Genomic DNA, 27,919 nt, shown 5'->3' with positions numbered 1-27,919 from the left:
TGGGATACAGGAAATCAGAGTAATATAAAGCTTGGGACACTTTGTCAGTTCTGTCTCTCTGCCTAGCCATCCAATCACTGTTTATTTTATATCTGCTCAAACTGCAGCATTCCCATGCTTCCAAACTGGGCTTTTACCCCACCTTGAGGAAGAGTGAATCATATTTTTATTTTGGTCATAGACCAGATATAGAAGGAGAGTAGGACTAAACTGGGGGGTGGAGTCAAGAGCGGACTCAGCCTAGAATCATTACATGTTCACAAACAGTCCAGCCTCCTTTGAATTCCATTGACTCTTATCTAGCAGCAATTTAGTACTGACCGTTAGTTGACCATATTCTTGTGCAGAGGCTTGAGTAATAAACCTTCTGAATTGGAATTTACATGTGATCCTGACCCTTTGTGCCTGACACTAGCATAACCTTGGAGAAGAGTTTTATCTGGTTGGTCCCCCTTTCTAAGGCAGGATTGAGCAACCTGTGGTCTCTAGGCCTAATGTGGCTTTGATCATCCCTTTGACTGCCTCTGGAACATTCTGTGCTTCCACCATTGACCTTCAGCAGCAACATTGGCAGTTACAACATTGTGATTTTTGCTTTGTGTAGGTCTTTTATTCCTCACACTTTAAATGGTGGAACTCTCTTGTCCATTCCCATTCCACTCTTGTCTCTACTCCACTCTCACCAGACTCAAGATCTCTCTGATATAAAAGCCTCTCATCCTCAAGCTTAGCCCTCCCAACTTCAAAATTGAGCAAAACATGGGACCAACATTTTTCAGCTCCTCACTAAGTCCTCGGAAGGCTTTCTGCATCCCCTGACTTAAATGAAGTTGTCCATCCTTGACCTACGGCAAAGTGTTTTCATATCCAAATGGCAACTGTCCACAAAATTGGAAAGAACAAGAAAGGTCAGATTAAGTTCTTAAAATGTCATTTTTGGAGAGACCAGCAAAATTAGGACACCTTCAGGAATGGAACCCTGCCAATGAATAGGCACAGGCACGCAGATATGTGGGAAATTCTTGGTAGGAACCAGGGGTGAAATGCTCCTGGTTTGGACCGGATCGCCTGATCTGGTAGCGATGGCAGCGGGTGGTTCGGAGAACCGGTAGCAAAAATCCCTGTGCCCCCCCCCCCATGCCCAGCTGAGCCGCGCGATCATCAGAGGCTTTTTTTTTTTTTTACTTTTAAAAGCATTTTTTCTACAACCTCTTCGGTCGAAAAAATGCTTTTAAAAGTAAAAAAAAAAAGCCTCTGATGATCGCGCGGCTCAGCTGGGATCATCAGAGGCATTTAAAAGCATTTTTTCTACAACCTCTTTGGCCAAAGATGTTGTAGAAAAAAATGCTTTCAAAAGTAAAAAAAAAAAAAAGTTGGCCGCGCCCACCCAGTCACATTACCACCACCCCCACCAAGCCACGCCCACAGAACCGGTAGTAACAAATTTTACATTTCACCACTGGTAGGAACACTTCGTCCTTGCAACCAGAATGGGCCAAATTCCTAACTGAGGGCTTGAAATCTGCCCATCATTCAGAGAGAGATATGGGACTCAACGTGGTTGAGAAAGAGAGAAGGAGAGTGGTCATTTCTCTATATTACTCAGGAATCTTTGGTATAAATTTCAGCTTCTACTTTCGTAACTTCCCACAAGTCACAGTTAGTTATTTCCTGCATCAGCACTGTTCAGTAATGTTCTGTCCCATTGCTGGAGGCATGCTATGAATCCAGATTACACAGGGCGGAATAAGAGAATGTAAGGGCAGGAAGTGACCTTGAAAATTATCTTGTCAGCTCTCTGCCTAACCCAGGAATCTTCTCTCTTCAGCATATGGCCATCCAGGCTGTCTTTAAATATTTCCAATGACAGAGAATCCATTACCTCCCAAGCAATTTGCTCCATTGTTAAATACCTCTTACTACCAAGAAAAAGGAAGAGGTATCATTAACTACTTTTCAGGGGTGTTTTTAAAAAATATTTAAATGTAACAATCTCTTTGCTGTTGAGGTTTTTTCCCCCCTACTATTTTTAATGTTTGCTATTTATTAAATTTGCTTCCTGCCCACCTCACTGTAAGGTGATTCTGGACTGCTTACAACATCAAACATTCATTTTAAACAATGAAAGGTAGGGATTATAAAACAGAAAAGGAAGAGGAGGAGAATTAGAAGTTTAGTATTAAAATTAATGCTTTCCTGACAACCAATTGAATTCTGTTTCCTGCTAATTTAAACCTATTGTGTCTTGTCTTGTCTTCAAAAATTAAAACTGAATAGGTCTACCTATCATTTACACTTTGGAAACAACAGGTGGTCCTCAACGTACTACCACAATTGAGCCCAAAATTTATGTTGCTAAGTGAGAAATGTGTTGAGCGAGTTTTCTCCATTTTATGACTTTCCTTGCCACGTTTGATAAGTGAATCATTGCAGTTGTTGAGTTAGTAACATGGCTGTTTAAGTGAATCTGGTTTCCCCATTGACTTTGCTTTGTGACCTTGAAGGTCACAAAAATGTGATCGCATGACCCCAGGACACTGCAACCATCATAAATGTGAGTCAGTTGTCAAGCATACGAATGGATATCATATGACCATGTGGCTGCTACAGTGGTCAAAAGTGTGAAAAATGGTCATAAGTCACTTTTTGTTGTAACTTCAAACAGTCACTAAGTAAACTGTTGTAAGTCAAGGACTACCTGTAAGAGGACTGCCATCAAGTCTTCTCTTCTCTAGCTAACCATACCAAGGCCTCCATTCCTCATTTTTTTTTTCACCCAAGTCTCTTCCAGTTGCTTTATCATCTTGGTTACTTTATTCTACAGAGGCTCCTACTTATCAGTGCTTTTCCTAAAATGCAGTGCTCAGAACTGGATTTAGCATTCTGACCAATGCAGGCATATTGTGACCAATGCAGAATAGAGAGAACCTATTACTTCTTTTGGTCTGGACACTCTACTTTGGATGCAGTTTAGGATTGCATCTGCTGTTTTTGCAGCTATATCACACTGTTGCCCTCATATTCACCTGCCCAGGATCATGTCCTCTGTCCTGTAGTTATGCCTTTCATTTTTCATACCCTACTGAAAAACTGCATTTTTACCTGTTGAAATTAATTGTGTTGCTCTAGCTCCGTGATGGCAAACCTATGGCAGGCGTGCCACAGGTGGCACATGGAGCCATATCTGTGGGCACATGAGCATTGTCCTAGCTCAGCTCCAGCACGCATGCGCACGCCGGCCAGTTGCTTTTCAGGCCTTCTGGGCCCAACGGAAGTCAGGAAACACACTGTTTCCATCCTCTGGAGGACCTCCAGGGGGTGGGGAAGGCCATTTTCGCCCTCCCCAGGCTCCTAGAAAGCCTCTGGAGCCTGGGGAGGGTGAAAAATGGCCCTTCTGGTCTCACCGGAACTTGGGAAATGGGCAGTGTCCAGCCTCCGGAGGGCCTCCAGGGGGGTGGTGAAGGCTGTTTTCGCCCTCCCCAGGCTCCAAGAAAGCCTCTGGAGCCTGGGGAGGGCGAAAAACGGGCCTACCTGGCCCACTGTGCCATCACATGCCAAAAGCAGGGGGTGTCATGGGGGGGCAGGGCGCATTGAATTATGGGTGTGGGCACACATGTGCGCGACCCCCTCTCCACGCTCCCCCCACTTTTGGCACGCGTCGACAAAAAGGTTAGCCATCACTGCTCTAGCTTGTTGAGATCTTCCGGAGGTTTCACCTCTTTTATTACCTATCATCTTTGTGCCATCTGCAAATGTGACAATCATCTTTCCCAACTCCTCATCCAAATCACTTGTAAATAGTTGTTGAGGTCCCTACGACAAGCCCTGCTGTGTGCTAACCAACCTATCTTTCCTGTTGGTGCAGAGCTATTTCACATACACTTGGGGGTTGACTGTTAAACCAGCTCTATATTCACCTAATAGTGGCATAGACCAGTCCACATTTTGCGTTCTTAATTCATTTTATATCTACTCAAGCTTCAAAGCATAATTGAAAAGCCTGCACAAATAAGAATCCCACACACACAGAGTTTTCGCCCGTACAATTATATCTGCTTCTCCATTATTCAGTTCTTTGGAAGGGTGTAAGGAACATACTTTCCAGATACTGCTGACATGCTGTGTCCAGCTTCTGCCAGCAAGGCCCTTAAATGAGAGATTTTGCAGTTGGAGTTCAGCCACCTTTAGAGGCTTCAGAAAGCAGGGGGGGGGGGTTAGAACTATCTTACTTCAACAGCCAGATGTTCATTTGAAACAGGTTGTTAAGATTAGGGAAGAGATAAAGAAAATAAGACTAGGTGACATATTGATCTGCTGCTCGGTATTGAAATTCTACATACAGTCGGCTTGCCGAGATAAGAAAAAACACATAAACGAATGGACCTCAGAATGTGGTGAAGCTTGTTCGGAAACTCTTCCATGGATTTTAATCCTTCCCAGGCCCATGGACTATTTTTGTTGGAAATGTTGTGTGGTAATGGCAATGGTAAGCCTGTGGCAATGTGATGCAAGCTGGGTTGCCCCACCCTCTCCCCACGGGTATCTGCCACAGTATCTTGATGCCGTTCTCAGGCTTTGCGATTCTGAAAAATATTTGATCCCACAATCAAGCGGCATATAAAAGTGAGAGGTGTGGGGTGGTTACTCTGACTCTAACATCATCCTGAGTTGCTTCCCTGAGGCAGGCAGCTCTTTCATACTTCCTTAGCTGTCTGTCCACTGCATATCATTGTCATTCCCCATGTTCTGGAATGGCTGCTGGCCTGTGTTGGATGAGGACTCTCAAACTGTCCTTGGTCTGCTGTGACACATATATCTAACCACAAGGGTTTGGACCAGCGTTGGCCGCTATTGATCTGAAGGCCAACTCTGACCAGTTCTGAAGTTCAAAGCCAAATGTTAATTAAAGAACAGGAACTGCTCCTGCTAAATGTAAAATCCAGCACTCTGTCTGTGTCTCTATCCAGCCACACTGTGGATGGGAAGAATTAGCTATGCAGTAATATATGATCTCAAGCGACAATTTGCACCTCTGTATTTATTGTTTGTAGTTGTCTACTTACACTCCTACATGGTGGCTCTAATTCTTCATTGCAAATAATGGTTATTTGTGTACCTAATTTGCCCATATTATCCAGCTCCCAAAGCACTGGCTGCTGAATCCGTTCATGTGGCACGAGGATGGAAATTGTGTACTTTACTTCATTAATGCATCTCAATAGTTTCCTTTCCAAAATTTGCTTTGCATAAACACTTAAAAATTGCACCAAGTCCATGAGATAGCAAATCAAGTTCTTGGGCCTCAACAAAGGGCCAACCCCATCCAGTTTCTCGGGGAAGAACAACTGCATTCCAAGTGGTCAGAAACAGTGATGGGTTTCAAAAATTTTTACTACCGGTTCTGTGGGTGTGGCTTGGTGGACATGGCATGGCTTGGTGGGCGTGGCAGGGGAAGGATACTGTAAAATCTCCATTCCCTCCCCACTCCAGGGGAAGATTACTGCAAAATCCCCATTTCCTCCCGATCAGCTGGGACTTGGGAGGCAGAGAATAGATGGGGGCAGGGCCAGTCAGAATTTTTACTACCAGTTCTCCGAACTACTCAAAATTTCCACTACCGGTTCTCCAGAACTGGTCAGAACTTGCTGAAACCCACCTCTGGTCAGAAGCTGCTACAGTAGTTGTGTGGTCTAAGGTAGTTTGAGGTCACCTTTTAAAACTTCCAAAGAGCAGAGAACGATGCACACGCAAAATAAAACAGCAAGAGAACAAATAGTATTTTTTTCTCTCCGTCGCAAATTACTCATATTGAGTGGTATGTTCTAAGAGCAAACTAGGTATTTATATAATTGGATGGTTTAGAAAGCAATCCTTGAGGTCAGCTGACTAAAAGTTCAAACAGGCTGAGATGCACTGCAGCCTAGACAATGCCTGTTTTCCTTCCTTCCTCCCTCCCTCTCTCCCCTTCCCCTTCCCCTTTCTTCCTGACTGCCCACTTATCAGGACAACTCTAGGTGGCTAACAATGCCTTTAATTAATTTTCTGAATAGAGTAACAATAGGTTTTTAAAAATCTGATAAATAAGATTTGCTTAAATAAATATTGGGGGCTACTAATTGTGCCAGCAGATAACTTTTGATTAGTTAGAGACTGGGGAAAATTCTTGGAAATGGGAAGCCTATATGGAAAGTGAATTATAAATTTTATTTATTTGTTTCAAATTGTCCAGGATGCCCTTCAAAAGCTAGCACTGGGATAGAACAACCCTGGCCAGAGCATTGTGCACCATCTGTAATTGTTCTGTCTTTTCTAAGTTCACCTGTTAGATGCACTGGGCAACTCTGTCGAAAATGCTACAGGAACACTTTTGCCAGTCAAGTTGGTTTCTGTGGAGGGAATTAAGAGGAGAGGTCACCTTATGATGGGAAATGATAAATGGTTTATAAAATAGATGCCTGATATCCACCGTTCAAATTATTTTAATATTAATGTGAAGAGAGATGGAAGAGAGAAAGAGAATAACGAAAGAACATTTTTATCACTGGTTTTTCCTTCACTGAAAACAAACAAAAAGATCATTGAACAATCCAATTCAGAGTTCCAACACAGATGACCAAGATCAGATTCTCCTATTTTGGACACATTATGCAAAGATCTGAAAAAAGCTTTAATGCTGGGAAAGATGGAAGGAAAGAGAAGAAGAAGCCAATCAGCAGATAGATTCAGTTACAGTGGTAACTGAATGGGGGAGGGTGTTGTAGTGAATCTTGAAGGACCGGCTTGGAAACAAATTATCGTGGAGAAAATCTATGTGATCTCAAAGAGTTGACCATGGCTTGATAGCACATAATTAACCATCACTCAAATTGGGTATTTCCACAGTTTTGAGAAGTTGAAGATAGTGTGCCTAGAATTGAAAGGATGGTTTCACATGTTGCTTTGCAACTTGAATGAAGGATGTCAACCTGCATGAAGGATGGGCTTGCATCATGAAAACCAAGCCTCACAAACACTTTGCACAGCAGTAGTTGAATCATTGCACAGAAATATGTATCCTTTTTGACTCATGATCAGTCACATTATCTGACGGCAATGAAATGTGTCCCTTTGACATTCGTTTGTGTCAATTGGTGTGCTGGCAGTTGATTCACAGATCTCCCTAAATATGTATGTCTGTACAGTAGGTTTGTAGGGGAAAAAAAAAACTCATGAAATCCCTAAAATAAAGTTAAATGTCAGTGATTTGGCATGAAGGATGGGAAAAACAGATAGGGCTCTGTTGATGCTTTATCCTGGATTGTTTTTCTTCTTCCTTGCAATTGCTGGGGGAAAAAATGGAATCTGGGATTATTGCCTGTTCTTTTTTTTCTTTTTTCTTTTTTAAGTTTTGCTGTGAACATATCCTTTTGGGACATGAGAGGGACAATCTGCTTAGAAATCAGAAAGGGACATTGAGTTGCATTAAAGGAAGCATTTGTTCACGATTGAATCAAATTATTTAGGGAGCCAGATTATTGTATCAATTGCCTTCACACTCCTGGAATCAAAAGAAAGTAATATTCAGCTCATGCTAGTTGCAGTGCTATTTTTCTTCCTTCTGTTCAATTGTGTCTGGTTCTCAAAGATTGCCTGGATAAGTCCCTGCAGTTTTCTTGGAAAGGTTTACTATGAAATAAATGGATTATATTTAATTCCAAGGGACAGACCTATTGTATCTGTATGTATGGCTTTTAATTGTTTTAAATTTATTGATAATGTCCCACAAAATGTTGCTGAGATCCTAGAGAGAGTTTACAGAAGAGAAACAGATAAGGGTTCCAGATATAAGTGGTTGGGGAAACTAGGTGTACCTAGTCTAATAAAGAGAAGAACTAAGGGGTAACGTGTTAGCTGTCTTCCAGTACTTGAGGGACTGTCCTGGAGAAGAGGGAGTTGACCTATTCTCCAAGGCACCTGAGGGCAGGACAAGAAGTAACGGATGGAAACTTATCAAAGAGAGATCCAACCTGGAACTAAGGAAAATTTTCCTGATAGTGAGAACCAATTTATCAGTGGAAGGACTTGCCTTCAGAAGTTGTTGGTGCTTCATCACTGGTGGTTTTCAATGAAGAGACTGGAGAACTATTTGTCTGGAATGATGTAAGTTCTCCCACTCGAGCTCGAGCTGAAAGTCCAAAGGACTCCAAAGTCCCTTCCAACCCTGTTATTCTATGCTTATGTTATTCTATGTTTATGTTATTCTATGTTCTAAACACACACTTACATATGTATGCACACTGTCCAATGTCTATAGAAGAACTTGAGTTCAGAGCATTGAATCATTGGTGGAGTAAGACATTTTCTTCAACTTCCATCAGTCCTAATTAACATGTTCTAAGTACAAGATGCAGGGAATTGTGGTTCAGTAACATCTGGAGGTCAGAGTTTCCCTATGTCTACTATATACAGTATACTAAATCATGGTTGGGATGTAGGTGGCCCTAAGACCACAAGCAGCACTGAAGTTTGTTTTATATTATGTGTGTGAGTTCCTGGAGACCATATGACTGAAACCTGGCAGCAGTTTGCTATCATTTTGCGTTGGGAAACACATAGGAACTGTAGGCTAAACCTTAAGATTTGCTCATCACTGTTAAAAAATACCCCCAGAATGTCAAATCATTAATACATTAATTCATGTATTGAATGGCCATATTCAGCCTTCAGCGTTCCTCTTTCAAAGTGTCAAATGCCACCTGGACTGCCAGAAGATTGCCTATCCCTGCATTAAATGCTACTTAAGACTTGGGCAATTCATGATATTTGAGGCAAGCTAATATTTCTTAGCACTATGAGAACATGCACATTTTCCAGGTCAGAATAAAGCTGAAAGTTGATTAGCTTTGCTCTTCGTTTAGGGGGGATTCATAACAAGAGGAAGGAAGCAAGAATCAAGGAAAAGCTTTTGAATTGGCCTTCTATGCCTAGGCAGGCTTTTTGCGTGGGCTTCGTTTCTCGTATTGCTATATTTCTCCAACTGAACAGAATCTCTGGATTTGATTAAAACAAGCTGTGTAATTAAAGCAATTTTTTTTCCAGATATTTTCTTTTATTCTAGCTACTAAGCGTTGTCAGTGAAAACAACCTAGGCCTCATTCAGGCATCTGAACCACACACTGTTGTACAGATCATGGAACCCGAGGGTCATCAGGCTGACCGGTTTGAAGAAGGTCCCCATACAAGGAGCTGTCACTTTAAGAGAAAGTTTATTCTTCAAAGAGTTAATATTCTGCCACAAAAAAAGGGGGGGTTATTGTGGTTGCAACATGTTTCTGTTGGAAGTGACTCACTCCACTGTTTGGCCGATTTATAAACTTTGGAAAGGGGAGGGAAGATACCATGGATTGAGGGATCAAGGAGGGCAGAGCAAAACTTGGGCTGTAGAGGAAGAGAGACGGTGGAGAACGAGGTTCTGATTTGCTTGGCCTGAAATCCAGAGCGGGAAGAAGTTATTGAAGTGCTCTGTGAACCTTCTTGGGGAGCAGTGCTGAAGATCTGCCTCTGGCTTGGCTTGTGAGGAAACCAGACATGAAGCTCCCGTGGCTGACTCTGCTCTTCCAGCTCTTCGCCTGGGTCCTCTCGGCCAAGGGGGCTGCTCTCAACAGCATGGAAGAGGAAGAAGCCCTGGTAGGTTGAGCCCAGAGCCCCCTCCCCCTTTGACGGAAGAGCAAAAGCCTCTGTACGAGGAGTCTCCTTGTCAGGAGGAGACAAGAAGGGTGGGAAGGGCTCACTCTCTGGCCTAGCCTGGCCTGACCTTACCTGACCTGTATCTCCCCAGGCTTTTCATCCTCTCCTCGGACTTCAATCCCCTATTCATCCTTTTTCCAAATTGAGATGCTTTTATTCCAGAGCTTTTTAAAACTATGTTTACAAAACACGGGGAGTAGAACTTTTTCTGGCAAAAAAGCTAAGTCTAACTCTAGTAGGGGTGTATGTACAAAGACTGCTTGTGTTGTTATGAATAAGTCAGCATGCTTTGTGTTAACTAGAAAACAAGATTAAGTGAACAAGACGTGATTGAGTTAGCCATACTTAAATGTTCTGCCAACATGGCTGGCAGAAATGTTTCTTTCTGGTCCTGCAGGAAAGATTGGGAAAAGGCTTTTCAAGGGTATCTGTCTGTTTCTTTCTTTCTCTCTCTCTCTCTCTCTCTTTCTTTCTTTCTTTCTTTCTCTGTCTATTATATCTGTCTGTCTGTCTCTCTCTCTCTCTGTCTATCTTCTTATCTATCTTTATATCCATCTATGTTTATATCTACCTACCTACCTACCTACCTTTCTATCTGTCTATCTATCTATCTATCTATCTATCTATCTATCTATCTATCTATCTATCTAATCATTGCCTAGGCCTTGATCCAAGGACAAAAATTAATATATTAAACTGGGTGGATAAAGATTGCATTGATAAGGTTCACATATTGTAATAAACCATTACTGGTTCATTTGTTTTGGCTTACAATAATGGGTGAATTCAGCCAGTCTTCATTTTTATTTTAGTTGTATCTATCTTCACTTCCATCTTAGACTTGCATCTATCTTCCTGGCTTTTAATAAATCTCAGGTTTCATCTGCCTGGTTTAATCCATGTTGACTCAATTTATCACGGACTCTGTTCTTGTAGCAAAATGAATGGCTGACTCACTTGTAATGAGCTGAAATGGCAGATTGAGGAGTTTTGCGGTACTGTACAACCAAGGCTGCAATTTTGGCTCACAGCAAAAGAATCTGGTCCGATCATGGACAGATCAAGGAAACAGCAGTGTGCTATTTATAATAATGTGTGCATGCCACAAAATGTAACAACGGTTACACCAGTGTGAATGTATCTGTGAAAGAGACATAATGCTTTGGAAGAACAAAGTGGCTATTGAGGATCCTCTAAAATGTGCATCTGCATGAGAAACTCCTAGCATTTGTGCTATTTTGCTATCTCCATTCACTTAAAGACAGCAGGGGGATCCAAATAGGTTCAGAAAAAGGAAGGTCTGTGGCCTGCAAAATCTAGCATTGATTAGCACAGAGAGAAATTACCACAGGATCTCACGGAGGTTACTCAATGTCAACCCGTTTAGGTGGATCGGATCCAAAAATCACTCCAAAAGAAGTTGAGATTGGTTATAACGGCACACTCTCACAAGTCTGATTGTGTCCAGCTTCCTCCTCCTCTTTATATTTTATTGTCTTTATAAAGGACTAGGGAGGTGTACACTTGAGCTATTTCTAACTCTTATCTTGTTGTTCTGGCCTTTAAAAATGCTTCAGCCCCTTTTGCCTCAGTAATGGCTCCTGCCTATCTTCATCAAGGTCACCTTTATTTATTAGAATTTTATCCCACCTTTATTACTTTATCAGTAACTCAAGGTAAAGAACATACATATTACTCCTTCCTCCTCCTATGCTCCCCACAACAATCCTGTGAGGTGGGTTAGGCTGAGAGAGAATGACTGGCCCAAAGTCACCCAGCTGGCTGTCATGCCTAAAGTGGGACTAGAACTCATAGTGTCCTGGTTTCTAGGTCAGCACCTTTGCCACTTCACCAAACTGGCTCTGTATTTGTCTATGGAGATTCTCAGTCATCCAGGTCATGGTTATCCCAAGGGTGCTTTTTTCAAAATGCAACTAGAATTTCTTTTGTTTTTCCTTGAAGACAGTGGTGGGTTCCTCCCGGTTCGGCCCAGTTCGCGAGGGCCGGTAGCGGTGACGATATGACGTCACCGAACCGGTTCTCTGTTTTCGGGAGCTGGGCCCTCCCACCCGCCCCTGCGTTATTCTGACCTTATATTTCTTCTTTTTTCACCCAGCTGAGAGGTGCGGCAGAGCAGATTGCCGCACCTCAGCTGGGCAGATTCGCAACGCGCTTGTGCGAAGCGCAAGTTTGGTGTGCCTGCGAGCGAACCGAGCATGCGCGACGATCGCGCGCAAAGCACGCACACAAAGAGAACCGGTAGTAAAGCCGGTTAGAACCGACCCCTGCTTGAAGACGTTTCACTTCTCATCCAAGAAGCTTCTTCTGTTCTGATTGATTGAAGAACCGAAGACGTTTCTAGGATAAAAAGAGAAACATCTTCAGGGAAAAACAAAATAAAGTCCAGTTGCCTTTTGAAAAAGCACCTTTGGCTCTGTATTTCTACACCCAGTTTACTAGGACTGTCTGTGTTCCAGTAATGTTGGGGGTGAGCTTACCTTTAAATTTTATTTCCCTGTTTCAGGATTTCCTGCTGCAGTTTGGATACTTACAGCAGCCGCTAGAACGATTCTCACATAAGTTCACAGAAGAGGAGATCGAGGTTGCTTTGAGGTAAAATAAAGAGCTGAGGGATATTAAATCAGAAATATATTTCAGGAAAACACACTAAAAACTTTGGGTTGTCCTGTCAGCAGTCTCACTTGGGTGGGGAGCACAAGGGAACCACGGACAAGCCCAGCACATTTTAGGCTACTGGGGGGGGGCATGAGTTGAGTGTCCTGCAACCTGGGGAACTTGGTTTTTTAAGTAAACCAGAGTCCACGTGTTGGACAATGCCAATCACTGTGTGTATTCTTTCCTCCCTCCTGTTTCTGATTCAACAGAGCTTTTCAGCTTGCTTCAGGACTGCCAAACACTGGGCAGGTGGATATGGCAACCCTCTCCCAGATGAGGCAGCCTCGCTGTGGTGTGGATGACCCCTTCAATGAAAGGACCCTCAAATATCGCCTCTTGGGTGAGCATACCTCAATTTGCTTCCTGGAGGCCTGGTGGCTGGCATTTGGGCAAATCTAGTTCCTGCAGAAGGCCTGGGTGTGGGGAAAGGGTGAAGGCTTATTAAAGGGTGCAAGAAAGGGACTTCAGTTGCCCTGAGATGAAGATCTCATCCTTGGGAATTCTGCTGCAGGGCCCTGTGTTCGAATCGAAAGCCTCTCTGATGTTGGGATTTGCATAATAGAGAAATCACACCTTTTTTTCAGATGCTCTTATGTAGCCCGAATGGCACATTCACACACAAAAGGGAACTATCACCCTGGTGGGAGTCACAAGGTCTGCCAAAGTAGGGGGGGGAAACCTGAGCCAGACACCCTCAAGTGAGGGAACATCTTCCTTTGTTGCTGTCCCTCTTCTTTGAAGGACGTGCCTCCCCAGATTAGATTGGCTCCCATTCCGCTGGTTTTTCAGAAAATCATTAAAACGTGGTCCTTCCGAAGAATCTCAGAGTAGATTGGTGACAAGCGGCACTCCTGCTGGGGATTGTGTGTTTGTGTGTATGTATGTATGTGTATTCCTCAGGGCACTGTTGCTTTATTTCTATTTGGCTTAAGAACATTACTCAAGGGTATTGGTGTTTTCTTTTGCCAGCTGCTTTGAGCCTTGTTGGACTGAGCGGCATATAAATTGTAATACATAGACAAATCCTGAAAGATAGAGCAGTGTAGGCTGAGCATGCTCAGTGAACATAGAATACTGGGTGGTTAATTGGGAGATTGTTAAAACTCCGTACAGGAAGGATAGAAAAGAGTGTTGGAATCAGGGTTCTGTTCTCCACTGCAAGTTTTTGATATTGGGGCTTTTAATGGAGCATGGCTTTCTATACTGTATACAGGTAGTCCTTGACTTATGACCACAATTGAGCCCAACATTTATATTCCTAAGTGAGAAATTTGTTAAGTGAGTTTTGCCCCATTTTGCAACCTTTCTTGCCACCGTTGTTAAGTGAACCTGGCTTCCCCATTGCCTTTGCTTGTGGCAAAGGTGGCAAAAGGGGTCACATGACCCCAGGACACTGCAAAGGTCGTAAGTGTGAAACAATTGCCAAGCATCTGAATTTTGATCACGTGACAATGGAGGTGCTGCAAAAGTCATAATTATCAAAAGCAGTCATAAGTTGCTTTTTTGGTGCCGTTGTAACTTTGAACAGTCACTAAATGAACTGTTGTTAAGACGAGAACTACCTGTACAATCTTGCCCTCAAAACACCTATGAAGGAGGTGTACCTAATATAACAGGGAGTCCTCACAAACATTTGTTTAGTGACGGTTCGAAGTTAAAATGGTATTGAAAAAAATAACTTACAAACCACTTCTCGTGCTTACAACCATTGCATCATCCACACAGTCACGTAATCAAAGTTTGGGTGCTTGGAAACTGGCAAATATTTACAAAAGTCGCAGGATCCTGGGTTCACGTGACCCCATTTGCTGCCTTCTCAGCTTTGGGCAAGCAAAGTCAGTGGGAGAAGCCAGATTCACTTAATGAACACCTGATTTACTTCACAATTGTAGTGATTCACTTAACAACCGTGGCAGAAAAGGTTGCAAAATGTGCACAACTCATTTAACAACTGTCCTGCTCAACAACAAAAATCCTGGCTCCGATTGTGGTTGCAAGCCGAGGGCTACCTGTATATCCACGCTTTGCAGGGACAACCCAGTATTATATGAGTAAGGTAGGAATCTATGTGGTTTGCTAGGGAATGAAATCAATGGCCCCCTTTTTTTATTTCTTGACAAGACTTGATTCAATTCTTCAGTTCAGTTCAAAGGAGGATTTATCTCATTGGTAAGTCTTCCTGGGGCTGATAAAGTGGGAGACTACTACTATTTCTTATCTTACTTAAGGCAAGGGAGATAAGACTTGGCCTCTTTCCCAAGCCATCACTTGCCAAAGGATTCTGGTGGATGTAGAAGTTCTTTTCAGTTTGGAGAAAATAAGAATTAAGAGGCTTGTGACGCTTCTGTATGTTCTCTAAACATTATAATCATCAGCAAAGAGCTGGAAAGTCTCTAACAGCAGGCGGCTATTATCAAAGGCACCCAGTAAAACTAGTAAAATCTGTAATTGATGGATTACAGCATTTTTCATGATGATGCCTTCCCTTCTCAGTTATGATGGCAGCTACATCTACTCATTTTTCTCATCTTTCATACTGTCTTCTCCTATTGGTATCTTATGATTTATCACATGTTGTTTGTATCTTGTGATTTAGGATTGTACCTTATGATTTATGATCTATTACTTACCACTTTGGTTTTTTTTTAATGTACACTAAAAGCTTATGCACCGGAGACAAATTCTTTGTGTGTCGAACCACACTTGGCCAATAAAGAATATTCCTATTCCTACAAGTATATTTTCTCCCCATTTTCTTAAAAATATTAGAGCTGAGTTAGAAAAGATCAGATTAGGAAAGACATTTTGCAGTTTTCAAAGATTTATTTTCATTTTAGAGATGGAATACTGAGACCAAAGTAAAAAAAAAAATAGTCTGCTTAGCAATTGGTTCATATTTATGAAGGTTGCAGTGTCAGGTGATCATCTTTTGTGACCTTCTAACAAGTAAAGTCAATGGGGAAGCCAGGTTCACTTAACAACCATGTTACTAACTTAACAACTGCAGTGAATCACTTAACAACGGTGACAAGAAAGGTGGTAAAATGAGACAAAACTCTTAACTCTTTACTACTTAACTCAACAGTAACAATTATGGTTGTAAGTTGAGAACTAGCAGGCAATCATTTCAATTGTAAGACTTTTACTTGCTGTGAATTTCCTCCATGTAAACTGATAAAAAACAATAAAGGAGAACATTTGTAGCTCAGGGATGAAATAAGGGGTCTTTGGAACTCTCTGAGCTTAGTTGGTTTCTTGCACAAGTTTCCTTAACCAGAATAGGTGACATCATCAGTGCCAGTGATCAAAAGTGTGTCATGCTGAGTTTGCAGAGGCTTCATGACAAGTCTAGGTAATTTTCTGGCTGTAATACGGAGAAAAAAATATTTCCCCTATCTTTTTCCATGAAGTCTTTTCCACTTCCCTAATTAGCTTATAGCCAAGGAATTTTTTGATAGTCTCCATCGTATCCAGGCAAAACTATTAATTCACCATGCAAATAAGGGCCTGGTGGCTCAGCAGACTAAAAGCATTGTGATTAACACCAGCTGTCTGCAATTACTGTAAGTTCGAATCTCACCAGGCTCAAGGTTGACTCAGCCTTCCATCCTTTCTAAGGTAGGTAAATTGAGGACCCAGTTTGTGGGGGCAAGAAGCTGACTTTGTATAAATATACAAAAGTATGAAGGCTATTGCTTAACGCATTGTAAGCCGCCCTGAGTCTCCGGAGAAGGGGAGCATATAAATCAAATTTATATATATGAATTTAAGAAGGGGAAGAAAAACAGTTGCTCTGTCCTGTGACAGTAGAAAGGTGAGAAAGAGATTCAGAAAAAATCTACGTTGAGTTTCTTTTGTCCTTAAAAAGGAGCAGTGAAGGGTATGAAGAGACTTTCAAGATTTTTCTTAGTGTATCAAACAAAAATGAAGTTGCTTTTCTGGCATTCCTGCGGTGTCTGGTCTTTAACCAGGCCTGTCTCAAAAGGCTGGTTTGGGATTTGCCTGGAAGTATCTTTGAATCTACTTTGAGCTGATATGTTTGAGCAAAGAGATGCACAAAGCCAAGATTAATGAATTAGTCTACTCACTCCACCCATGCTTAGTATGAAAGGAATGGGCATGTAGCTCTGACCTAAAGTAGAAATTAGGGCCAGCTTGTAATGGTTGTGGTTGTAATGGCCTGGAAATCCAGTTTTACTCATGCTGACTGAAAAAATAAGTCCAATAAATTTCTTTAGTATAGGGCAGTGATGGCTAACCTTTTTGCCATTGCGTGCCAGGAGGGGGGGGAGATTCACACGTGTGCGTGCCCACACTCATAATTCTATGCACCCTGCCCTGTGCATGCACATGCAACCTCCCCCCACCACTCCTGGCACGCCATGGCCCGATAGGCCCGTTTTTCTTTCTCGCCTGGCTCCAGATCCTCTCTATGCATCTGGGAAGGGCGAGAACAGTCTTTCCCACTCCCTCAGAGGCCCTCCGGAGGACTGAAACGGCCCATTTCCCAACTCCCAGTGGGACAGGAAGTGACAGTTTTTGCTGTCCCCAGCCTCCAGAGCCTGTTTCCCTACTTCTGGTGGGCCCAGAAGGCCTGAAAATCAGCTGGCTGGCACGCGCATGCGCGCCAGAGCTGAGCTGGTGTGCCCACTGATATGGCTACGCATGCCACCTGTGCCAAAGGTTTGCCATCCCAGGTATAGGGTATATTTCCAAGTACCACGTTTCCCCAAAAATAAGACCTATCCCAAAAATAGCACCTAGCATGATTTTATGTGTGCACCTAATATAAGCCCTACCCCTAAAATAAATCCTACTTAAGAGCCTAAGCTGCCAGCTGCCCACCCATTCTATCTGGTTGCTCATGTTGCTGTGGCTACCCCATGCGCCCCGCACCAGTTACATCAGGGCTCCCACAGCCAGGGCATTCACACCCCGACACTTGCCTCATGGAGGCAGCACCTGCAGCTATGTGCAGCAGGAGCCCACATGGCCGCCACTTCTGCTTGCTCGCGGCCGCAACAGAGCATGAGGCTGAGTGGTGTACCATGGCCGTGAGGTAAGGCAGGTGTTGGGGCATGGATGGTCTGGCTGAGGAGGCTCTGAGGTAAGTTGGTGTGGGGCATGTGGGGCAGCTCCAGCCCCGCCTTGTGGCCGCAAGGACAGGCACGTCGCTCTGTCTCCTGCTCTGTTGCAGCCGCGAGCAAGCAGAAGAAGTGGGCCTTCTGTACATTTGGGGAAAAAATAAGACACCCCCTGAAAATAAGCCCTAGTGCTTATTTTGGGGTCCCCAAAAAATACAATCTGGTCTTATTTTCGGGAAAACATGAGTATCAGTTCCTACGACCATGTTGGTCTTTTGCAGCCAGGATAACAAAGTGATACCCTAAAGCAGGGATGTCTATGGAGATTCTCAGTCATGCAAGTCATGGCTGTCCCAAAGGTGCTTTTTCAAGAGGCAACTGGACTTTCTGGTTTTTCCTTGAAGAAATTTCACTTTTCATCCAAGAAGCTTCTTGGATGGGAAGCAAAACGTCTTCAAAGAAAACCCAGAAAGACCAGTTGCCTCTTGAAAAAGCACCTTTGGGACTTAAGCAGTGATGTCCAACCTTGGCAATTTTAAGACTGGTGGACTTCAACTCCCAGAATTCCCCAGCCAGCATCAGTTGAAGTTGGCCTTGAAGTTGCCAAGGTTACATACCCCTGCCCTAAAGACTAACACCTTTATAATCAGATAAGTTTTTGAGTATCTCAGATGTATGGCATACAGTTTTTTTAAAAAATACACTCAAGACACTTGGTTATTTCTACGGTATAAAAGGCCAAAGGAAGACTCCTCACATGTTGTCTGAAGGAATTTTGTATCTCTGTCTCTTATCTCTCCTTCCCCTCCTATACAGCTATGTACATTTTTTAAACTTCTTCTTGGAATTATATTTCAGCTATCTTGATGAAATAGACTGAAATCCATAAAAGCTTATGTGATAATAAATTTGCTGGTCTTTGACAGCAAGGTTCAGTAAAATTGGTTCTTGTACTGGTAGTCCTCGACTTACAATTATTCGTTTAGCTGCTAAACGAATCAGATAAACTTTAGCATCTGTTCAAAGTTATCACAGAAAAAATGACTTACAACCAGCCATCGCTGTTACAACCACTATAGCATCCCCACAATTACATTATCAAAATTCAGATGATTGGCAACCTGCCACTCATGGCATATATTTATGATGGTTGCAGTGTCCCGTTTCTTTCCAGATGACTTCAGACAAATAAAGTCAATGGGGGAAGCTGGATTTGCTTAATGTCCATGTGAGTCACTTAAGATTTGCAGTGATTTGCTTAACAACTGTGGCAAAAGAAGTCATACAATCAGGCACAAGTCACTTAATTGCCTTGTTTAACCATGGAAATTCTGGTCCCAATTCTGGTTGTTAAGTGAAGGACTACCTGTATTCCAGAATAAAAGTGCATAGCACTGGAGGTTTAATTAAAGATAATTCCAGAAAACATAGGACTATGATAAAATATTGTAGAGTGGAATGCTTCTAAAAAGAGTTTAAGCTATCTGTGACTCTTGGCAGTATACTGGATTCTAGATTTTCTGTTTCAGGATTTCCATTTAGGTTTAAGTTCTCAAAAAAAGAGGGAGAGAAGGAGAGGGAGAGGGAGAGGGAGGGAGGGAGAGAGAGAGGGGGAGAGGGAGAGAGAGAGAGAGAGAGAGAGAGAGGGAGGGAGGGAGAGAGAGAGAGAGAGAGAGACAGAGACAGAGACAGAGACAGAGACAGAGACAGAGACAGTGCTGTTACACAAACTTTAAAAGTAGTGATATCCCCTTCTTGTGTTTGTTTTTAGGATTCACACAAAGGCTGGGATTCTCCCAACCTTCATCCTGCCTTATTTCTGTAGGGGAGCCAGTGCTCAATCATTGATTCCTTTGGTTCTGTGCCTCCTTCTACAGGTCGTTGGCACAAGAAGCATCTAACTTACAGGATCTACAGTTACAGCAAAGACTTGGGGATCCCTGCCACACGCACTGCTATCCAGACAGCATTCAAGTACTGGAGTGATGTGACCCAGCTCACTTTCCAGGAGGTGCGGACTGGCCGTGCCGACATCCGCCTCTCCTTCCATGGTATTTCTCCTTGGATCTGCTCACGGCCCTTCGATGGACCCGGTATGGACCCAAGCAGGGCTGGGGAAGGGGTAGGGGGAGTTCGCTGGAGTTTGAATGAGAACAATGTTAGCAGAAACGGGGTAAAGCAGCTGGCAAGGATATGATAGACCACAAGCCTGATTTTGCTTTATTGATAGAACTAGGGTATTGTATGAGAGACGTGGTGGCTCAGTGGCTAAGACGCTGAGCTTGTCAATCGAAAGGCGGCAGTTCAGCGGTTTGAATCCCTAGTGCCATGTAATTGGGTGAGCTCCCGTTACTTGTCCCAGCTTCTGCCAACCTAGCAGTTTCAAAGCACGTAAAAAATGCAAATAGAAAATGTTACCTTCCTTTGGTGGGAAGGTAACAGCGTTCCATGTGCCTTTGGCATTTAGTCATGCTGGCCACATGACCACAAAGATGTCTTCTGACAGCGCTGGCTCTTTGGCTTTGAAACGGAGATGAGCACCAGCCCCTAGAGTCGGGAACAACTAGCACATATGTGCGAGGGGAACCTTTACCTTTACCTCTTAGGGTATTGTAAGCAAGTATGATTGGAACTAGGACTGGGAACACTTGGATTTGAATACCCCTCAACTATGGAACTCACTGGGTGTATTTGCAAATGTTTATCTCACAGAACAAAAGGGGAAATAATACAGTAAAATGATAACAAACTGTTTGTACCATCTTAAGTTCCAAGATGCGTTATAAATGGAATGTACAATTAGTACCAGCCTTAGTACTCATGAAGATGCATTGATTTTAAATCAAGATAACTTAAATTGAGGTTTTAAAGTCCCCTCCTGTAAATGAATATGATAATAACGTTGTTAAAGGAATGGAAGAACCTTAAGGGAGGAGAACACCAATTCAGTCCTGGAAAATTGAGAAATATGAGAAAAATGTCTAAATAACCCTGCCTTGATTCTCTTGGTATATATACAGAGAAAACCTAGCAGGTTTTAAGTTTTTGGCAACTATATCCTTCAACAGAAAACTGTTCCAGTTATCTTTGTATGGTTTGTTTCTTGACATGACCTAACTGAAGGGCTGACACTTTCAGAGAGATTTGGCCAAAATCTCTAAATTTCATCGACTGGTCATCTCATAATGTGGTAAATTTGAGAAGGATGTATTTTTGCACCTTGCTCAATATGATAAATTGCCCAGAGGGAACTTTGACAAGACCCTCTGCACTGGATTTGGTAGACTTCAAGGCCCCCATTCGAATTTATCCAGATCACAAAAAGGCTGCCTTGACCAAAAGCTTATCTCTTTCATAACACCTGTTCCAAAGAACCTCAGGAGTTTACATGCTTTACCTCCATTTTGTTCTTATGACAACTTTGTGAGGCAAAAGAAAAAAGAGCGACAGTGAAAGCCTCAAGATGATCCTAATAACATTCATGGTTGTACGTGAAGTTGAACAACTCTTAGTCTAGTTGTTACATTACAAGAAACCTTTTCAATAGTGTAGAGTGAGAAATACTCAAAATGGAATCATTCTTTATCCTATAAGCCAGGGGTGTCAAACTGGGTATCTTTGATGGCCAGATCAGCATTGTAGTACTCCTCTGCGGGCCAGCGGGGGGCCAGGGAGCAGGGGAGAGACTGGACGGATGCCTCCTACAGCACCGTGCTGGCCAAAACGGGACGGACGCCTCCTGCAGAACTCTGCAGCATCCTGCGCCCTCCCTGTGCCTCATTTTTGGCCTTCATGGCCTCCTGCAGCACTTTCCCAGCCTAAAACAGATTGCACGGAGGCCCTGCGAGGCCCCCGGGTGGCCCATTTTTGGCCTGCAGAGTATTGCAGGAAGCTGTGGAGGCCAAAAATGGGCTGCGGAGGGGCCACACACAGCCCCCGTGGCCCTTTTGGCTGGCAGAGGCACCATGGGCCGGTCCTTTGATATTTCCAGATTTAAGCACCCCGTGGGTTGCAAGCGGTCCGCAGGCCTTGAGTTTGACACCCCTGTTGTCAGCAAAGAAGCTGGAGCAGTTATAGACTCTTCTTGAAAATACTACTCAACTTGTTTGTGTAGTTTTTAACCTAAGTCTTTTAAAAATGCTGTGTTTTTATGAAAAATAGACAGCTGCCCTTTTCTGTTTTCTCTATAAAAATTGTAAACAACTATAATGTCCTTATTTTCACATTAAATCTGTATCATAAGGCTTACACTAATCTCAGTCTTCAACCATTTAGAAGGCAATGTATCAGATGATGGTTAAGCAATTATATCAGGGGTGAAATCCAGCAGGTTCTGAAGAACCGGTAGCGGAAATTTTGAGTAGTTCGGAGAACTGGCAAATACCACCTCGTTGGCCCCAGAGTGGGGTGAGAATGGAGATTTTGCAATATCCTTCCCCCAGGAGTGGGGACAGAATGGGGATTTTGCAGTATCCTTCCCCTGCCACACCCACCAAGCCACACTACGCCTACCAAGCCACGCCCACAGAACCAGTAGTAAAATAATTTGGATTTCACCACTGAATTATATGTGTATGTCTCTCCTGCCACATTTGGTGGCATCCATGCTTCAAGCAGCAGGGCATCATAGGATGATTGGTGCTTCTGGAGGAGGAGGAGGAGGAAATGGGGCTCTGTGCTGAGCAGAGGAATTGGTAGGATAAGACACTCATCTTTAGAACAAAATTTCACAAGTGTAAGCCTAAATTGCAAATTAGTAACACTCAATCCTTTCTCTCTCTCAGGTCACGTATTGGCCCATGCAGATATCCCAGAATTAGGAACAGTTCACTTTGATTCTGATGAGTACTGGACAGAAGGGACTTCCCGTGGGATTAACCTCCGCATCATAGCAGCCCACGAGATTGGCCATGCGCTTGGCCTGGGTCATTCTCGGTACCCGACCGCACTCATGGCTCCTTCTTACAATGGCTATCGGTCCTTCTTTCGCCTGCATCGGGATGACATTGAAGGCATCCAGGCCCTGTACGGTAAGGAACTCAGCAGCCCAGCACAACCCCTTGGGAATCTCTCTGCCCAATTGCATGCAATTGGACAGGACTGTCATCCTGGCCTTTGGGCCGACCCTCAAAGGTCATTCTTAACATGCTCAGCTGCTCTGCCCTCTTTCTTTGTCTGTGATTGTGTAGCCACAGCAGCTGGAATTCCTATGAAAGGAAGGTGGGGAAAACTTCTGGGAACAGACAATTTGGGCTGGTTTTTGACTCTGGGTCGGCTTATGATAAGCTTGCTGGAGTTGAAACAAAAGCAGGATAATTAAGTCATGGGTATGGACATAGTGGGTATATTTGTAGCATATGTATGTGTAATATGTATATGTGTAATGTATGTATGTATGTACTGTTTCCCTGAAAATAAGACATCCCCTGATAATAAGCCAAATTGGGCTTTTGAGGGCATGGGCTAAAATAAGCTTCCCCCCAAAAATAAGCCCTCCCCAAAAATAGTTAAACGCAGAGCTGGAAATCAGGTAAGACGGCAAGAGGAGCCCCATCTTGCTCCACGTGCCCCAAAATAATAAGACCTCCTTGAAAATAAGGCCAAGCGCTTATTTCGGGGTTCAAAAAAATATAAGACAGGGTCTTATTTTCGGGGAAACACAGTATGTATGTATCTATGTATGTACATATGCGCACATACAGTATATATAGTGTGTGTGTGTAATTTTTGATAGTGCATTATTTCACTATGAGTCCACTTTTAGGTTTTAACCACTATGAATTTTTAAAGAATAGCATATAGAAATATTTGAAATAACTGCATTGAATCCCATGTTAATTTAATCTGGGAGCTGTAGACTTATTATTCCTGTTACACCTAATATGTCCAAGCCAGTTTTATGTAAAACAAAAAGTTCTGACTATATAGGGAAGAGGGAGAGCTCCCTTGACAAATAATGAACTTTCACTTTATGTCTTCCAAAAGGAAGGCTCCTCCTGGAGGGTAAACTCCCTGTTTATTTTCCATTATGCTTGAATTCTGATACTGTCTTTTTTCCCTTTCCTTTTCCTCTCATCCTCCCACTTGACCTCTTGGCTGTTGGCGTGTCTTCTCCGGTTAGTCCATCCCCTAGCAACAAGGAGTTCTGTTTCTCACAATGACAGTCATGAAGGGATCTGATCCAGTGGTTTTGAAATCATGTGCAGAGGAAGCCAAGACTGTTGACAAAATTGGTCTGGACTTCTTCCTGATGCATTTCTGAATAAGCTTTTGACTTTAAGAAAGCAAGTCTGGAATCAATATAATACAGTAGTCCTCAACTTACAATGACAATTGGGTTCTGTTTCTAAGCGAGGTGGTTGTTAAGTGAGTCACACCTGATTTTATTTCTTTTTTGCTGCCGTCGTTAAGTGCATCACAGTTATTAAGCAAATCCGGCTCTCCCCCCCCAATTGACTTTGCTTGTTGAAAGCAGGCTGGGAAGGTCACAAATAGCAGTCACGTGACCATGGGATACTGTGATAGTCATAAATGTGCAATAATTGCCAAGCGTCTGAGTTATGACTGCAGGACACTGTGCTGGTGATAAGTGTGAAGGCTGATCATAAGTCACTTTTTTCAGTGCCGTCATCACTTTGAACGGTCGCTAAATGAATGTTCGTAAATTGAGACTACTTGTAGCAAGAGATCAGTAGTTAGCCAAATACATTGACAAATTTCTCCCCCCCCCCTTTTTTTTTTTTTTTCATCCCAAATATTTTCCCTGTTCTTTTAGGCTTGACTCACAATTCAAATTATTTTTTTAATCAGGTAAGAAGACCCTGTCAACAACTGCACCTGAGACCTCCCCTGCCCTCCCTACAGCCCCTGCCGCTGCCCTGAAACCTAGCAAAGTCCCTGACCCCTGCAGAGATGATCTGGATGCTATCATGTTGGGTAAGCTATCTTGCTCATCCTGGTTTCTAGAGCCAAGCTTATTCTTCCACCACTTGCCAAAAAGCCAAGTTTGAACTCAGCAGCAGAAAAAAATGATAAAGAATACAAAACTTGGGAAGCCTGCCATCCCATTAAGATGCTTGAGGGGGAGGCATAGAAGAAGCCCAGCAGAGTTGAGATTTATGGGTTAGTTAGACAAATAATTGCTGTGGATTATTAAAGGGAATCCTGAATGTGTGTTGTGGCCATCGTACCCTAAATCACTCTGAGTGATGACACAGAATTGAAAAACAACAACATGAGTACAAATGATACCATCCATGAAACAGCAGTTGTTCAAGTGATTAAAGCCATCTGTCTACAATTTAGGTGACCCATTCATCCATCTTAATCCAGGACCTGAAGAAGACCCATGAACGCTTAAAGAGGCACATGGATCTCTGGATCTCTCTTCCTGCTTTAACTCTTGCAGGAGGAGGAGGAGGGGAGAGAGGAAGAGAAGGGGAAGAAGAAGAAGAAGAAGAAGAAGAAGAAGAAGAAGAAGAAGAAGAAGAAGAAGAAGAAGAAGAAGAAGAAGAAGAAGAGGAGGAGGAGGAGGAGGAGGAGGAGGAGGAGGAGGAGGAGGAGGAGGAGGAGGAGGAGGAGGAGGAGGAGGGGAAGGAGGAGGAGGAGGAAGAAGAAGAATTTAAGAAGATACTTTTAAGAAGATACTTTTAAGAAAATACTTGGTTGATACCTAAGATGCTGGCAGCAACCCGTACCAACCACACCATCAGTTGTATTTGTGACACATTTTTAAATGTTCAGTTGACTGAGTTTCATGTTTAATGAATAAAACAGATAATAATAATGTTCTGTGTCTTTCAGAAATAAGAAAAAACAACTAGAGTCCAATTATTGATTTTTAATTCTTCTCTCCTACTATTTAGGACCACATGATAAGACGTATGCTTTCCATGGTGATTATGTGTGGATGGTGACTGATTTCGGTACCAACCCTCCATTAAAGATCTCAGCATTGTGGAAGGGACTGCCTGGATGGCTGGATGCCGCTGTGTACTCTCCCCGTACGGGGCGCACTTACTTCTTCAAAGGTCTGTGCATTGAAATGACCCCTCTCTCCTTCCTCAAATTCTCTAACTTGATCCCTTTTTATAAAGAAAGTGATACATCTTTGCTGTAAGCTGCTCAAAGTCATCTCTTGGCAAGATGGGCAGCACATTCATTTTATAATAAATAAAAACATATTTTTCCAAACTTAGTTCTACCTCCATTCTGATGATGCCTTTTTTTTCTCTTCACAAGGCTTCCAAAGTGATTATAAGATAATGTAATTGCCTCCAGGCATTTTCACACTAGTGGCTTCCCTCAGCCATTGCTGAAATGATATAAAGCTGTCCTTGCTGTTATATAGGCACAAAAATGGGTAAATAATTTTAGAAGACAAAGTTGCTACCAGGGGTTTGACCATAGATTCTGTAGTTGCTATTAATGATTATAAACTATATTTTACTGTCTGTTTTTAATCTGTATTCATTCCATCTTGGTTACCAGGCACTAAAGTATGGCGTTACCGGGGATTCAAGCTGGACTACGGTTACCCTAAACCTCTCACTCGTATCCCCGCCAAGATAGATGCTGCTCTCTATTGGCCAGTAAATAAGAAGATATTCTTATTTAAGGTAAAAATACAAACCATGAGGGTTTAAACTTCTGGGAAGCATTAAGCTAGAAGTCATTTTCAATCAAAAAGCTTCCTAAAATGGAAAATACAAGTTCGGAGATACATGAGACAGAGATAAGCCTGAACTATTGGGGTATGCTGGGATATGACATTGTTTTGGTCAAAAAACCCTGTTTTCTTCATTGTGGTTCAGATAGTAATTTGTAGAGATTCTCAGGCGTCCAGGTCATGGTTGTCCCAAAGATGCTTTTTTCTGGAAGCAACTGGACTTCTTGTTTTTTCTTTGAAGGTTCTTTCTTTGTGGTTCAGATAGTTTTTGTAGTTCATCCTTGCAACTTATGCTCCTTATTCTCCAGTTCTCTGAATACAGGGGATACAAAGGTAGTCTTTGATGTACAACCGGTCACTTAGTGACCTGGATTTGAAGTTCCAACAGTTGGGCTCATAGTCATGTGACTGAAGTTCAGGAACTTGGTAACATAGCTGCATTTGCGGCTGTTTGCAGTGGCCTGCGGTCATGGGACTGTGTTTGTGATGGTTCTTGCCAAACAATAGCACTTATTTCCAGGTTTTCTGCAAAACAGCACCTATGGTTTGCTTAATGACCACTATATTTGTCTAACAACTGCAGTGTTTGCTTAACGACCACAGCAAAGAAAATTGGGCAGGCTCCATTATTGCACAGGCTCCAAAATATGTGTTGTGCTTAGGATAGGTAGTTCTTGGCATTCAGACTAAGGAGCTACAATGCTAGGAAGGGCGTTAATTCCTTCTTAATCTCTTTTCACAGGATACGGAGTACTGGCAATGGGATGAACTGGGGAGCCATTTTGCTAATACCCCTAGAAAGATCTCCTCCCTCTTCACCGGGGCTCCTTCGCATCTGGATGCTGCACTAACCTGGGAGAACGGCAAGGTCTACTTTTTCAAGGGACAGAGCTACTGGAGACTCAATGACCAGCTTCGGGTAGAGAGAGGCTACCCGCTAAGCACAGCTGAGCGCTGGATGAACTGCTGATGTTTAGGGCGAAGCTCTGGCTTACAACTTTCAGAGACAGGGCAGGCCCTTCTCTGAGCAATTGAGATGTGCTGTTGTTTTTTTTAAGAGACCCCACAGCGACACCTACAGGTGATGCACAAGAGCAAGTCTTCTGAATGGGATCAACTTGGGTAGAGGAGCAAAGAAAACCACTGATTTTGTGGAAACTCTGTTTCCGCTGAGCTTCTTCATTGCAGACATATCTACCTTTTTTAAAAAATAAAAAAATAAAAAAATAAAATGCTGGATTTTAAAAAAAAATATCTGGATGATCTCGGAGGCAACATAGCTGCAGAAGGAACTAGCCCAGTTTCAGGATTCAGGAGACCTTGGAGACTATAGCTAAGAAGTCAGTCTGTAGAATAATAATTCAACATCAGAGGTGTTTTGTTTTTTTTAAAGGGAACTTTAAGGGCATTTTAGAAGTATCATTCCTTGTTCTATGGCTGTGTCTAGTCAAATAGAGCTGCAGAGTTTTAGAGTATTGATGATTCACTGTTACTTGTACCTCTGTCAGAAGAACAGCAAAATATTAAAGCTGAAATCACAAGGAAAATGTATGGAATATCCTGAGGTACAGGAGGATATCTCTTGCAATGCATGCACACATACATTCACGCCAACACACAAACATCACTGTTAGGGCAAACTGCAGATTCCATGGTAATAATTTAATCTCACATATCCAGCAGGATGACTGAAGACTAGAATGTTGCTTCCAGTTATACAAAGTGTACCGGGTTTCCAATAAAAAAAAAAGAATATTGTTCTATA

The 27,919-nt window shown here is 42.8% G+C and overlaps 1 protein-coding gene across 1 annotated transcript; it reads left to right on the top strand.

Moving 5' to 3' along the window:
• Positions 1-4,618: 4,618 nt before the first annotated feature.
• MMP19 (matrix metallopeptidase 19) lies at positions 4,619-27,919 on the top strand. Its single transcript, XM_060688825.2, has 9 exons — positions 4,619-9,666; positions 12,251-12,339; positions 12,612-12,742; positions 19,364-19,579; positions 22,271-22,516; positions 24,297-24,422; positions 25,352-25,516; positions 25,977-26,104; positions 26,897-27,919. Exons 1-9 carry the CDS (start codon positions 9,568-9,570, stop codon positions 27,122-27,124), a joined length of 1,428 nt encoding a protein of 475 aa, XP_060544808.2. The 5' UTR covers positions 4,619-9,567; the 3' UTR covers positions 27,125-27,919.

Source organism: Pantherophis guttatus, chromosome 2 (genome assembly GCF_059756535.1).
Source record: "Pantherophis guttatus breed Tessera chromosome 2, ASM5975653v1, whole genome shotgun sequence".
Classification (NCBI taxonomy): Eukaryota; Metazoa; Chordata; class Lepidosauria; order Squamata; family Colubridae; genus Pantherophis; species Pantherophis guttatus.
Note: the sequence above shows the minus strand (reverse complement) of the source record. Positions and strands in the feature narration are given on the sequence as shown.